The sequence below is a fragment of the Neodiprion virginianus genome, chromosome 6 (assembly GCF_021901495.1).
Source record: "Neodiprion virginianus isolate iyNeoVirg1 chromosome 6, iyNeoVirg1.1, whole genome shotgun sequence".
Classification (NCBI taxonomy): Eukaryota; Metazoa; Arthropoda; class Insecta; order Hymenoptera; family Diprionidae; genus Neodiprion; species Neodiprion virginianus.
In genome coordinates, this window is record NC_060882.1 from 3,531,321 (window position 1) to 3,545,021 (window position 13,701).

General features: G+C 40.2%; 2 protein-coding genes and 1 non-coding gene across 3 annotated transcripts; 2 read left to right on the plus strand and 1 right to left on the minus strand.

The window, feature by feature from the left end:
* Positions 1 to 216: 216 nt before the first annotated feature.
* Trnam-cau (transfer RNA methionine (anticodon CAU)) lies at positions 217 to 289 on the plus strand. Its single transcript has one exon. It is a non-coding gene; the product is annotated as a tRNA-Met (tRNA).
* A 433-nt stretch (positions 290 to 722) lies between these two features.
* LOC124306796 (exosome complex component RRP45) lies at positions 723 to 4,139 on the plus strand. Its single transcript, XM_046767822.1, has 9 exons — positions 723 to 1,103; positions 1,314 to 1,408; positions 1,475 to 1,697; positions 1,816 to 2,033; positions 2,116 to 2,343; positions 2,450 to 2,583; positions 2,760 to 2,842; positions 3,036 to 3,162; positions 3,414 to 4,139. The coding sequence occupies exons 1-9, from the start codon at positions 1,038 to 1,040 to the stop codon at positions 3,473 to 3,475; spliced, it is 1,236 nt and encodes a 411-aa protein (XP_046623778.1). The 5' UTR covers positions 723 to 1,037; the 3' UTR covers positions 3,476 to 4,139.
* LOC124306798 (histone deacetylase complex subunit SAP30 homolog) lies at positions 3,758 to 5,984 on the minus strand. Its single transcript, XM_046767825.1, has 3 exons — positions 5,163 to 5,984; positions 4,814 to 5,047; positions 3,758 to 4,698 (listed from the first exon to the last, which is right to left on the minus strand). The coding sequence occupies exons 1-3, from the start codon at positions 5,331 to 5,333 to the stop codon at positions 4,570 to 4,572; spliced, it is 534 nt and encodes a 177-aa protein (XP_046623781.1). The 5' UTR covers positions 5,334 to 5,984; the 3' UTR covers positions 3,758 to 4,569.
* Between the last annotated feature and the right edge of the window lie 7,717 nt (positions 5,985 to 13,701).

Genomic DNA, 13,701 nt, shown 5'->3' on the forward strand with positions numbered 1-13,701 from the left:
GTAACAAGTTTTACTTTTTCTCGTCGAGATAACAAATTGGCTTAAATTCCCTTTTTTGTACATCATATTTTTCTTCAATTCGAATTGAATTTAAACCGAATAATAACAATAATAAATAAACCTGGATAATCTCGAAGAGAAAACCTAATCGTGAAACAGTTGTCATAAATAAAACGCTGGTGGAAACGTTTGTTTCACCCAACGTACAACCACGGAGCCTCGGTAGCGCAGTAGGCAGCGCGTAAGTCTCATAATCTTAAGGTCGTGAGTTCGATCCTCACCCGGGGCATTATTTTTTTACTCTTCCAAAAGCAGTAATTAACAATGAACCACCTCCATTCTGTGAGCTGTTCTACATTCCATCATTTTTTATTTGGTGTATTGCGAATGGATTCTCGATGTCAATTAACGCCAGGTAATGTCAAGTTCATCACGTCTGCCTTTCAGACCTGACGCTGATCGACATCAAGCATCCAAGTGTTTCTTGGTATTGAGCAAAAAAATTCTTTCTCTGAGGTTGCATCCGTTGTTATTTTATAAAAATATTGATATCCTAGTTTTATTTTAGTTGAGTTTAGTTAAGAATCGTCTTCACGATGCAATCTGAGGTACGCGAATCATACGCGTGTAAATTCAACTCCTGCTCAAGCGTTGGCAATAAAAATAAGAGACTGGTTATAAATCAATCGGATGCAATTTTTTCTTTCATCTAATCGTGAGTGCGTTGACTGAAGATATACCATTCCTCTTTGGTTCAACCCTTATATTCGGGGGGCAATATTATCGCTCTGCACTTGCCGCCCCGTTTTACAGAATCCCAGTGTAAAATCACGTCTGTGAAACAGAATACTGTAATTTCCTCCGACCTACCGCTCTCCTTACTATATCCTTAACCGTGGAGTAAAGTCCATACGGTTCGGATTCTTTATTGGTTTGAATTTCGAACGAGTCGAAGATAAGATACGATTTGTTGTTATACATTTACAAAGAAATTAGAATAAATTGTGTGAAAGCGTTCGCAAATAAATTTATACAGAATGAGGGAAACGCCGTTATCAAATTGTGAACGAAATTTTATAAATAGAGCAATAGCCGAAGACACGGTAAGTCAGAATTGTACTATTCATAACCTCTTGTTACAGCACGTTTTTTTTTCCACTTATTGTTGGTCTTGACTTTATAAAGTGTACGTATTTCAAACCTATATCAATATTGATTTTACCCGTATATCCTCCACGGTTAGAACAAAATTATTGCTACGTTAACTAGTTTCTAACCTATCATTAATGGGTTTTCCTAATTATCTTATTCAGCGTTTAGATGGACGACAATTACTGGAAGCTCGACCAGTGGAAATCCATTTTGGAGCAAACTGGGGCTGTTGTCACGTAGCTTTGGGTGAAACTAAGTAAGGCGTTACATCTTATGTTACTGCCTAAAAATTCATATTTGTCACTGGCTGTACATTTTTCAGAGCAATTGCCCAAGTATCCTGTGATATTCAGCAGCCAAAGGCATCTCGTCCAAATGAAGGCATGCTTCATATCAACGTTGAGTTCAATCCTATAGCTGCCCCACACTTTGAAGCAGGCAGACAATCTGAACTTGCAATGCAAGTCAACAGGCAGTTGGAAAAATGCTTTAAAGATTCTAGATGCGTCGACTTGGAGTCTCTCTGCATTGTAGCAGATGAGAAGGTGATTTTAATGCAGCCGAATTAACTCGAAAAGAATATTTTTGCATGAATTGCTTTGCACTAAGTTCTTTGATTAGTGCAATGTGAGAATGCTGCATAGTTAGTAATGATTTACGTAGGTATGGAACCTGCGGGTAGATGTCAACATTCTCAATCACGACGGCAACCTTGTCGATTGCGCTTCAATCGCTATACTAGCTGCACTGACACATTTTCACAGACCGGATGTCACTACCACTGGTGATTCAATAACTATCCATTCGTTTGCCGAGAAAGATCCGCTCCCGCTAACGTTACATCACTATCCAGTATGCGTTTCGTTTATTGTCTTTGAAAGGTGAAGAGAGAATTTGTTAATTTACAATCAAATAGTCATTTCTCAGTTTACTTCAAGCTAAAAGCATTTTAATCTTTTTCAGTGGCCAAATCGTTATGGATCCTACTTACATGGAAGAGAGAGTAGGTGCATCGCAATTAACCCTAGGATTAAACTCTTACAGAGAGCTCTGCAGCCTGCAGCTCTGCTATTTGGGCAAGACATCTGTGACGGCTGATGTGGTGCCGAGCATTTCGCCCCATGCAGCTAATTATGCTAACAAATTAGTTACGCAGATTAGAAAAGCAGCACAGCAAGATGTTGAAGCAAAGTAGGTTGGCTTCATTTCAAGAGTTCAAAAGCGTTTCTGCATCCGGAATGTAAATCTTGGTAAGAACTTGTATCGGCCAACAATTGTAATATTTATACAATTTCAGGTACAACAAAGAAGATCGCGATGTATGTCGATTGAAGGAATGCATTACATTCGGAAAATTGACGGCAATGACAAAACCTAAGCTCAGTATTAAACTCGCGCACTGGGTTGCTGGGAAAAGCAGCCCCAAAAGCGGTGAGATTAGTGGCCTAGTTTGCATTAATGATGTTTACTATAGCTTGGCAATCAAAATTCATAAGAGATCAGTGGATAGAGTAAATATCAAAAATTCCCACTCTTTGAAAATTTGTAATATCGCATTTGCTGTTATTTATATTATAATTTGATGTTTTGTAAAATTTCGTTTTCAGATATGGAGACCAGTGATTTCCAAGATGAGGATGACAATATTAAAACTCTTGGGCATGGATCTGCTGAGCTCATTACTAATATGGTACACATTTTCTTGTATTCGTTTTCAATGACAAAATTAGCATACTTCAATCTTAGTTATTCAAACGAGTTGACCTGATATAAATATTTAGTTTAAAGTGCTGAACTTAAATTTTTACCAAGTTCAATCATCTAATTTCGCACTGTATAATTTTCGTGACTTGAAACTATTCGTGTTATTACTTTTGTAACAGAGTAAATCAGTCGGAGAGGGAGGCCCCAATACTTGGCAGGCATCTGACGAATCCTCTGATGATGAAATCGAAGATATTGAAATCTTACAGGAAACGAAACTAGAAAAAAAAGTGTTGGACGATATAGGTAACCTTTTCTGTTATCTGCCAAATTTAAAATACCCAATAACTTTTCTAGATTTAGTTTGGAATATGCTCAAAAGCTTTCCAGGTCGAGCATTTTACACGATTACATTCAGTGACTTCATTTTTTTCCCCTAATAACGATAAAACTTTTTTGTTAAGTACTTTAGACAAGTTCAGTTTCGGAAATTTTACACAGCATACGTAACTACTTATTAATAATTCATAAACACTTCAAAAGCAATACTTTTACAGATTTAGGTGGCGACAGCGAAGAGGAAGATACTGTAACCGTCAGCAAAAATGATATCATGTAGTTTAATAGAAAAATGATCCCAAACATTTCTTGCATTCATTTCCACATGACAATTTCTCTCATTCCCCGTTTCAAAACATGCATTTCTAAATTTATCAGAGTACAAAGCTTGTGATGATACATCAATTAAAATTATGAAGAATCTGTGATGTGAACTGTTTGCTCTGTTCACAATTTTTATTCTATATTTTATTTCACAATCAGCGAACTTAGATTGTGTAAAGACATACCGAAAATGAAGAACTTTTTGCGAAAGGGAGTGAAAAAGCAACACGATTTTTTGATATAAAAATGTATCTGGGTCGAATAAGGTACACCATAAATCTTATCTGCAAATATTTTTAGGTACTATGTAGGGGAGCGGCGGGCAAAATGGGTCCCCTAAGGGGAAATAACATTAGAACAGTTTCGATAGTGCTATTTTTTTCGTCTTTAGCCTAAGCCTACATTTCCAGCCTTATCGAAAATTTTTTAAATCTCATTTGAATGTACAGAGAGCCCATTTGCCTGCCTCTCCTCTATAAAGTTCATCCGTATTCCCATCTAAATTCAATATCACCAAACATTTTCCCTTAATTCGTCGATACTATTGCACTTCGCGTTAGTTGATTTATTCCCTGAGAGAATTTACACTGAATTGTTCAAGTAAATCGAATTGATGTTTGGAAAAAAAGGCAGAAGCACGATATTCCGTTGTGAAGAACGGTTTTGAAAAGTAAACCATTTTTTTTAGTTCCATATATGGATACGTTCAATTCATGTATAATTTACAAAAAAATTAATTTCGAAATCAGCTCAATTGTATAGAATTGAAATGGATAAATTATTATTCCGTATAACGAATTTTTTTTACTTAGTTTGAAAAGTGGATATTTATATTCTTAGAAATAAATTAAAAATACATTGATATATAATATAATAATCTCAATCATAAGAATTGAGGGAAAATAAATATCACATTTAGATTTAAATATTTTCATAATGTTTCTAGGGCTATCAATCTATCTTAGTTTTGTGTCGAAAGCAATCTATTCGATATACCTTGCCATACGATTTCCAATGTAAGTATAGAGGACACCGAGTGACAAGTCCATGTTACGTAGGTTCACTGGTCAATCCATTCTTCTGATCTAACTTGTTAGCATTAGTCTTAACAGTGAATATGAAGAATGTGAGAGCTTCTTTTTCCACGACAGGAATTGTCTTGAAATGTTTCATGAGCGTCTGTAACATTGCAAAGCAAAATAAGCATTAGTTGACATTCGTAGTCTTTCTCCGCATCCATCTATAGCTGGTTGTATGATTTTTCAAGATGATAAATAATGGAAATTCAATTTACATCTGCTAGTTGAGCTTTGTTCAGTCCAGGTCGTGTTGAGATTTTGTAGTGACGTTTGTAACGGCGCAAAGTTCCGACTTGAAGCTGAAAAAGGTCAGCTTCTGGCAGATCGTTATCAGTTTCACCCGAATCCTCTTCGGACTCCTTTCGCCTGCGTTGCTGCTGTTGCTGCTGCTTGGACCTGGCGCAGAGTATAACTTGCTTATGATACTCGCAGATGTATATGTGACGGGCCTGAAACAAACAAGAAGCACTGTGAAATTGCCCATGAGAACAATATTTCCTTTACACATCGAAAACCTTTCGAAGGTAGCAACTTTTGCTTCGATACAAATGTTTGAGAACGTACCATGTGGTCAAGATTGAGCTTGAGACGTTTCTGAGTGACGGTTTTCTGTATTCTCTTACTGTACGAGGCGTTGCTGGTAGGACGAGTACATCTCTCTCCCTCGTCCACCAGGCAACAAATTTGATCCGCGGCTCCCCTCGAGTCTTCTTCCCCGGTGCTAAAGCCGTTCATGATGAGCGGTGAAATTTACCAGACAATTAACAGACGTATCAGAGATGGTTCAAATCCACATGAGTTTGGTGCCAGATGCGGTGCTGTCTGTTTCAGCCGGACATTTTATCCGATGCCGATTGACGCAACGTGTGACGTGACTTTTATCAAACAATTACCGCTAGGTAATTACAAAATATTTTAAATGATTGTTAGGTCTAATATGCGAAATGGTTAAACAGATGACGGTCCGGTCCCTGTCTTCTGGCATTAGAATAGCAGTGAAAGAACATTTTGCGAACTGCACAGAATTATCGTCGGGAGGTCGAATAGCGACAGGTTGATAATCCGGCGCAAAACTACGTTTCGAACAATATTTTATACGCTTTTTTAACTATAACCTCGACAACGTAATTGAAAAGTTGAACACGAATTGTTTACAGATGAGGCTACGTCGCGGTAGTGAATTACCAAACTGGGAACGAGAGTTTCTTGGAAATAAAAAATTTTACTTCGACAGCCACATCGGCGTTTTCGTTAAATATGTATATTATTCTTATTTACACTTCCTCGGTTTCTCTCGCACACAACGCAGCCATGCGCACACGCACACAACATCGCACAGTTTTCGTCCAACCAACGCAGTGCGTCGTATTACGTTTCGGAATCCCGAACGATTCCGAATTCAGAAGACGGGGACAAATTATTACTCCCTATTTCCAACCTTGGCAGCTGGCGACATCTATAACAATTAACATTTGACCTCGTCATTTTAAGTCGCATTTAACGCGACGTTTGGCGTATTTAAATGCGAAACTACCATGCGAAGATGATTTTTATCCATTTATTCGCTCTGCTAAATCATTTAAACCCGCACTCGATAGATTGCTTGTAAAATTTGGAACTTGTTTGTTGCTTATCGTTTCTCCCGCCCTTTTAACCGGCAGCCATATTGTTGGGGGGGAAAAAGAAACGCTTCAAAACGTAAAAGGTCGGCGCTGATTGGCTTACTTTTTGCGGCTTATCTGAAATAAACCAATGGTGATGCAGATTTTCCCCGTATACTTCCATATGCCGCATAAGTGGCGTGGGGTCGCGATATTCGAAGCTGAGAATCCTTTTAGCTGTAGAAGACTGTTCAGGTAAGAAAAATCCGATATTTTTCTTCAGAGATATTGACAGATTGTAGTTGTTAACAATCAATATGCAGAAATAATTCACCAGTGTTGTGCCGCGTAAGAAAGTGTGTATTAAAGTGACGATGTGCCTCGTTTGATCGTACGTTTTATTTCCACACAACCGTCATAGCAAATGGCTGCCCAGAGATACGCCGAGATATATTATTTTTCTCCGCTTTTACGTCTCGCCTCTTCCACGTAGCTGAAATCCTATATCGCGACGTGAGAAAAAATCGGATTTTCATCGACCATTTTAATTATCGAATAGAAATAACCTCGCAGGCGTATCGTTATTGTTAAATCGAGCTGCCAAGGCTACGTGCTCCGCGTACCCTGAATCCATTTAGCTGCTTACGCTATGCATTGGCATATACAGTCTTATACGTGCCGTCGTATACTCGCAAAATAAGCGTACGATGCTCCCCGATCACGCGACCGGAATATCTCGAATAACCTCACGTGGATGTGTGATTTAACAAAATCGAGACCCACTTTCAGTCATCAATTTCGCAAATAACGCCGCCTTCATCGTAATTTCGGTTAACTAGGTTTTCCCGCCTGCGGGCGAATTACTACGGCGGCATCACCGCCTCTGTCAAACTTGTACAGGGCGGCTGATTACGCCAGACCTGCCTAGCATCGCGGACTCGTTGTTTTCTTCATATCCGCGCTGCATGCGACGTAGGATAAACTCCATTGTCGTCGCGTATTGCATCGTGATGCGATCTTATTACTAGCTAAACGAATGACTAGGCGGTCGGCAAGGAGGACCGTCAGGCGGGAAGGGAAGGGAAGGAAAGAGAAAAGAAAAGACGAGACGAGACGAGACGAGACGTGAACAAGTAGCTCCTCCTGGCCTCTGCGCTATGAGAGGCTCTAGGGGGAACCGAGATGCAATCAATGTATACCGTTCGTATCATAAACGCGTCTCTGTATGCAAGCTGCACGCTAAGCTGCCGCTGTACATTCTGAATATGAATTTTTTATTTTCCTTCTGCGGTCTCTCTCGGCTTTCGATTCCTCTTCGCTCCTCCTCACCTCTCTGACAATTTTGCTTACCCTACAAATTCCTAAGCTCAAAACCGAGAGCGGAAATTTTTCGTCGGTATAAAATTCTTGTACTTTTTAGATTCCTTTTCGAACTTATTACGTGATACCGATTGCTGCTTTCGACGTTACGTTGCTTCGATATTTACTATACTCGCGTAACGGTGTTCTTTTTTATATCTCTGACGTATAACGCCGTCTTGTACACGAATCAATAAAATTCGAATTTTGGATTTGGATTATTTTTTTTTTTTTTGTTATTTACACAATCGAAAACGATCGAACGTTTGGTTTTCAGTTTTATTTCTTTGTCGAATTTCGTTAATGATACTACCTCGACATCTCTTTCCATGTGTGTTTTGTTTTTGTTTTTTTGAAACCAATGTAGACGTCTCCGTCTCGACATTCCATCGCCGAAAGAGTGTAATTTGTTTCGATGATTTTTGTAATGATATCTGTAGTTTTACTTTAAACACAAAAAGAATGCATCATTTGATCAAGGCAACCACAATCTAGATCTGTCTCATACGTGTATATATATATATTGTCATATATGTAAACATGTCCGTTCTTCCAATAACTTGTGAATTTACTCGCTGAATGTGTCATATGCAAATTTATATCTCTCTCGCACATGCGAGAGTTTCGTAATTGTGACATTGGATTACATCCAAACAAGAAAGCGAAGAGAGGAAAAAGAACTTCGTTGCATTATAACGTCCTTCTTACAAGCAACTATAAAACACTGGAATAACAACCATTGCACAGGCAATTAACTTGGCAAAGTATTGTCGTAAAAGTTTTCTTCTCCGAAGATGTCGCCTAATCTTGCCTGGATCCGTTAAAAATTATCGAGCTTAAAATTATTATTTGATATAGTATTTAAATAGTCTTATCAAAAATACCCGTCGCCACTATCTCAACGTATACGAAAACTGTGGAAAATTCTCTTTCTATAAAAGTTGATAAACATGTTTTGCATCGTTTTTGAAACCGACTGTAGCATTATAAAATGTTAAGGCGTTGAATGGCGACCATCTTTTTGTATTCCTCGCGTAAAATCAATTACAGTGTCCCGAATAAAAAGCACGTCTTTTTCCTCGCTCACCGGTAATAAGCTATCTCTGAAAATCATAAACAGTCGTTTCTGGTAAGCCTGTAAGGAGCTACGTAACCTTGCCTGCCTGTGTACGATGAAACATGTATGTATGTACGCCGGTGCGCACCGTTCGTTGCTGCGCTAGCGCAACGCAGCACTTTTCGTTTATACATGTGTGCATACGAGACACACGGCCATACGCGCGCGTATCTTACGCGTTAAATACACACACGTACGAAGGTGCGTGCACGTTCCGTGCCTGGCGCAGCTCGGCTCTTTAGTTCGCTTCGTACAGCTGCTGCCATCTTGAGGAAAGACTTCGAGCCGAGCGAAGCCTGGCGGCAGCCATTTCTAATAAATCGTGTGACGTTCGTCGGGGTTTATTGTTGTTGTCGCCGCGCTGTAGTAAAAGCGAACTAATTGCAGTTGAAGGTTTGAGTGCGCGTGAGGTAAAAGAGAGGCAAAAAGAAAGACGACAGAGAAACGAATAATAAAATAATCATAAAAAATAACATGGTACATGCGTAAACGATAAACCACGTGTATGCACACGTATATATATTTCACGTACGACACAGATGATAGCGCATTTCGTACAGAGATCAGAGGTAAAAAATAGTTGTTAAAAGAGGAAAGAAAGAAAGAAAAGGAAATAGAAAATACTGGGAAATACACGAACGATGCAAATGTGAAAAACAATAAGTCAATTTAGATAAATAACGAAAGGTAGGGACACAAATATAATTGTCTTCGTCATCAATTTCAGTGTTTTAACAAGCGCAATTTCGATTCCGTGCTCTTTCGCAACAATTTCGTTGTTTTTTCTTTTCTCATTTTCTGTTCGAACAATTACATGTTGTATAATACAAATATATATACATATGTGTGTGTGTGTGTGTCATTTTTTTTTATTTTTTTATTTTTTAAACTATATATCTCACTTCCTTTCGATTCTGGTCTCTCGACAAGTTCGTGTCCTGGCGTTCGCATGCCGGAAATTGTCGACAGAGCCCGAATTCGTCCGCCATGTGCCGCGATTGTCCAATCAAATTCGTGGAACGGACGAATCGACGACGAACGAACGAAACCTTGCCGTACTACGTTGGTCGTGAGATAAATTCGACCGGGCTAGTGATTCGAAAATTAATCGAACATTATTTCACGCATTTCGCGAGGTTTGACGAACGTTAGAATTCATTGTAATTTTGCTACGCATTCGAGTCACCCTAGGTCATTGTATTTGTTCCGTTCAAGTATGTCGATACGAACATTCTATACATGCTTCGCGTATGGCGCGCGTGCGCCTCTTGCGCGGCCATTAATTTGCGGTTTTTTTTAGAAGTTGTGGAACTTTAACCGCAAAATTCAATACCCGAGTTGAATTTGAATCATCTTTTTGACTGTATGGATTTACAGGATGTGGCGTACGCGTAATGCTTTCACAACTCCGTTCAATGTTTTCAGCAATGCGTAATTACTCGGACTCCCAATTTCGTAAAACTATTCAAACCGCGATTCGCGTGTACGAACAAATTGAATTCTTTTTTTTCAATCTACGTTCCAATGCTCCGATATTACAGATTTCACAAGTATGTGCTACATGCGTTCTGAGATTTTCCCACCGATAAAAATGATTCTTCGTGACAAACAATTCCCTAAATTTTCATTGATCAACGCCAACAGCAGAATCGAAATCCCTTCGCAAATCAACGGTCATGACTGCGTATTGTCAGCTAGTATTCAGATTTGCGTGTATTTTTATTAGCTCTGTAAAAGCATTGTATTTTTGTATATTGATTGGATTAGTAGTGTGATTCGTCAGCTTCAAACGACGTTTTGTAGGTGAGAATGAACAACATTACTCCGATTAGCTCGTCTTAATCAAAGCCACCGCCTTTATATACAACGAAAAGACTCGGGGTTCGTTCTACAGAAATAAAAGAGACCTCTTACAGCTAAATGATATTCGTAATACGCCTTTGATATAATGCCAAGTTCGCCGATAACCAAGCTGAAAACATAATTTATTTCTATTCGCTTCTCTATCGTATTCTTCGAGCTACCAGTCTGTGAAATATTGAATTATCCATAGCCACGAACAGAAAGTTTTTCGTTGTTAAATGCACGGAGTAGAGAATTTGCCCGAGTCACGGTTACATTCTGGTGGTATTTTTTGCTCTCAGCAATCCCGATAATCGTCTCTACTTCAGGTCCAGTTAGTGAAAAAATTGAAAAATGAATAAACGAACGTATAATGAACAACGATATCGGTCGCGACGATTTTCAATCGTTCTATTTTCAAATCAGTCATGTTTTTTCACCACACGAGTATATGTACGATATACGTACACAGCAGATAAGGTGGATCCGATTGGTTACAAACGAGACTTCGGTTTATTTACTTCACCTGTGTATTTCTATTTGAATAAAACAAAGGGTGTTAGGTGTTTCCGAGTGTGCGTTCGTACAATAAGGCTGTACTGCACAGCTTTGGCAAAAGGTGAATTTATATTTCTACGTGTCGAAGTAAGCGATTTATTTTCTTCATTTTTCACCCTCGGAAATCCGCTTCGGCGAATAAATATATCCCCAAGTAGCCCGTAAGAAATGTTTTCTGTAGGATGTACTCGGAACTTCTCCCGTCATTAGTTATCACGATACCGGAACAAAACCCAAGTTTTAACACTTACCGAGGACAATGTTTTTGTCGCCAATGCGTCGTCGTGCCGTTGACGTACGTCTCTTGTCTTATCTGTAGAAGCGTTAATGTATCTACCTGTTGATACAAATTTTGAACACAAAGCATCAACGTTCAACTGCATTTGCACATATATGCATATCGGGCCCCCCCCCCCCCCCATTTATTCTCTGCGCTACGCTCTAAAATAATTAACTTGAGAATTTTTACGTTACGAGGAATCTTATTGAGAAAAGAAGACCTGATTTACGTTTACGTGAGTAAGTGAATCACACTGACATTGGAATGTATTTTTATTTTTTTTTTCTTATCTTTTTCACCCGTTGTACGTACATGCACGGTTCGTTTCCCCGACGGACGAAGACGGACAACGATAGTTTGAAAATGAAACAAAGGAGGAATCGATGCCCGTGCAATCGCAGGCGAATTGGAAAAAAGGAATTTATTTTTTATTAAGAAAAGGAAAAAAAAAAACAAACAGCAACAAAACCTCTACGTTTCGGCGTAATCCGCAATACATTTTATATTCAAACTGCGCGATAGGTGTTTTTTAAAATTGCTGGAGACTGCGAGGTATGTCGGCGCCGTTTTGTTTTTTTTTTTTTCAATTGAATCAACTCTAAAAACGCGGGATAGAGACGGTCTGGAACATGTGGCTCAGTCCGTTGGGTCCCGGTTGGCCGAGTAATTTTTGAACAACGCGTGTTCGCTTCCTCTCCTCTCTCGCTCACTCTTTCTGTCGGGTTCGCTTGGGCAACGGTATAAGTGTAGGTTTCCGTAGGTAGCACCTGCGATCCGTGATCCACAACGTTGCCACTGTGAGTTCCCGAAAGGAACCCTGGGGAAACCGGCGTTAGGATGTGAGGAAACTTAACCAGGTATAAACCAGGCATTGTATCTTTACGAAACATTGTTAGTTCCCAGAAATTTTCCGAGTACCACGATGCGTTTTTCTTCGAACACCAATCACCGGACAATGTGACTGCGTTCCGTTATTTCCCGTGCACGCTTTGATAATCGCTTTCACATTTCATTGAATTTTTCGGTAATTCGTACCATTATTTTTTCGCGGACCATGTCGGTTCGGTTCTTCGTATCTGTAATCCCGCAATACGCAACGTGAGCACCTCGAGCTTTTAACGGCGTACCCTTCTTACAATTAATATTTTTCGATATGTACGTTAAAATGCGGAAACTATATCTACGCGTGGAAAAACCAGGCGATACAAACGGCTCAACCCCGCAACCTTGCACGAAACGTCATCGTCGCGTGCTTAATTATACTTACCGACTGAGCACGTATCACGTCGAACAATAGAAGACATTTTTAAATTAACCCTTGCCCTACGGTGTCGATTCCCATCAAATTTTTTCCGCAACACCAGCGTTTGTACCGTTATAGTTCTATTCCTTTCCACAGTATATGCGAGCGTACGTGTGTACCTTATCAAAAATTCCATTAGTAATAAGTCTATAATTCGAAAATCAACGCGATTGCGATTCTCCCCGACATGCCCCCCGCCCTTAATTTTCGACGTCTCTCCTCCCGTCGCCCCTCCATTAGCTCGTAAAGTCGAGTTAAAAAGTATCGCTGTTTCGTCGAACGCGGTATACGTGCGCACGTATCCTTGCCCGAACCCTATACCCTGTTTCCTAGCATAGCATTTCGTCGGGAGAAGAAGGGACGCCGCAGCATGGCGGCACCGAAGCAGGGCGAAGGGTTGGCTAGATCAGCGCTAGGCGTTCGTGTGAACGCGGATGCGCGCGCCTCGCGTTTCTCTCCTCGGCTAGAATCGGCAGGGATCGTACATTTTCGGGCGAATGGACGCCAACGACACCGAAACGGAACGAACGAACCCCGGGTTCCACCTCTCTCTTCTTCTCTCCCCCTTCCTCTCTCCCTCTTGCCTTCTGCCGCTGCTGCTGGCCCTGGGAATGCGCGGCGCCCGCTTGCCTCTCCGCGTCTTATTGACCCGGACCCGGTTCGGTTCTCTCCTCTCTCTTCGATTCGTGCTGCCTCTGACTCGCTCCGACCCGGTACACCCAGCCGAATTTTACACACGCATGTGCTACACTCGGTTTCGATCCGTTTTAACAAACGGAAAAAAAAAAAAATAAGAAAAAGAAAAGAAAAAAACAACGACAGAATTTTTCAATCCTCAATTTTCATATCTGCTCGCGCGTTGCCAGTTTCAAATACGCGCAATCGAGCGATGGCCGTACAACCAGGCAGCGTACAACGCACACTTCGTACTCGTATCCTCGGTTCTCTTCTCAACTCGCTTCGCGCGGATACTCGTGATATTTTTCATTAATAGCCAAACAAGCCAACGTCGAAACAGAGTAGGAAGGGGGCGAATTAACGGT

What these genes read in the sequence shown, in the direction of transcription:
- LOC124306798 (XM_046767825.1), bottom strand. Translation starts at nt 5,333, where the DNA reads ATGAACGGCTTTAGCACCGGGGAAGAAGACTCGAGGGGAGCCGCGGAT. An exon ending in AGCTCAATCTTGACCACATG is followed by an intron (nt 5,048 to 5,162) that starts GTACGTTCTCAA and finishes TGTTTGTTTCAG; the next exon opens with GCCCGTCACATATACATCTG. An exon ending in ACAAAGCTCAACTAGCAGAT is followed by an intron (nt 4,699 to 4,813) that starts GTAAATTGAATT and finishes GCAATGTTACAG; the next exon opens with ACGCTCATGAAACATTTCAA.
- LOC124306796 (XM_046767822.1), top strand. Translation starts at nt 1,038, where the DNA reads ATGAGGGAAACGCCGTTATCAAATTGTGAACGAAATTTTATAAATAGA. An exon ending in GAGCAATAGCCGAAGACACG is followed by an intron (nt 1,104 to 1,313) that starts GTAAGTCAGAAT and finishes TATCTTATTCAG; the next exon opens with CGTTTAGATGGACGACAATT. An exon ending in CTGAGCTCATTACTAATATG is followed by an intron (nt 2,843 to 3,035) that starts GTACACATTTTC and finishes CTTTTGTAACAG; the next exon opens with AGTAAATCAGTCGGAGAGGG.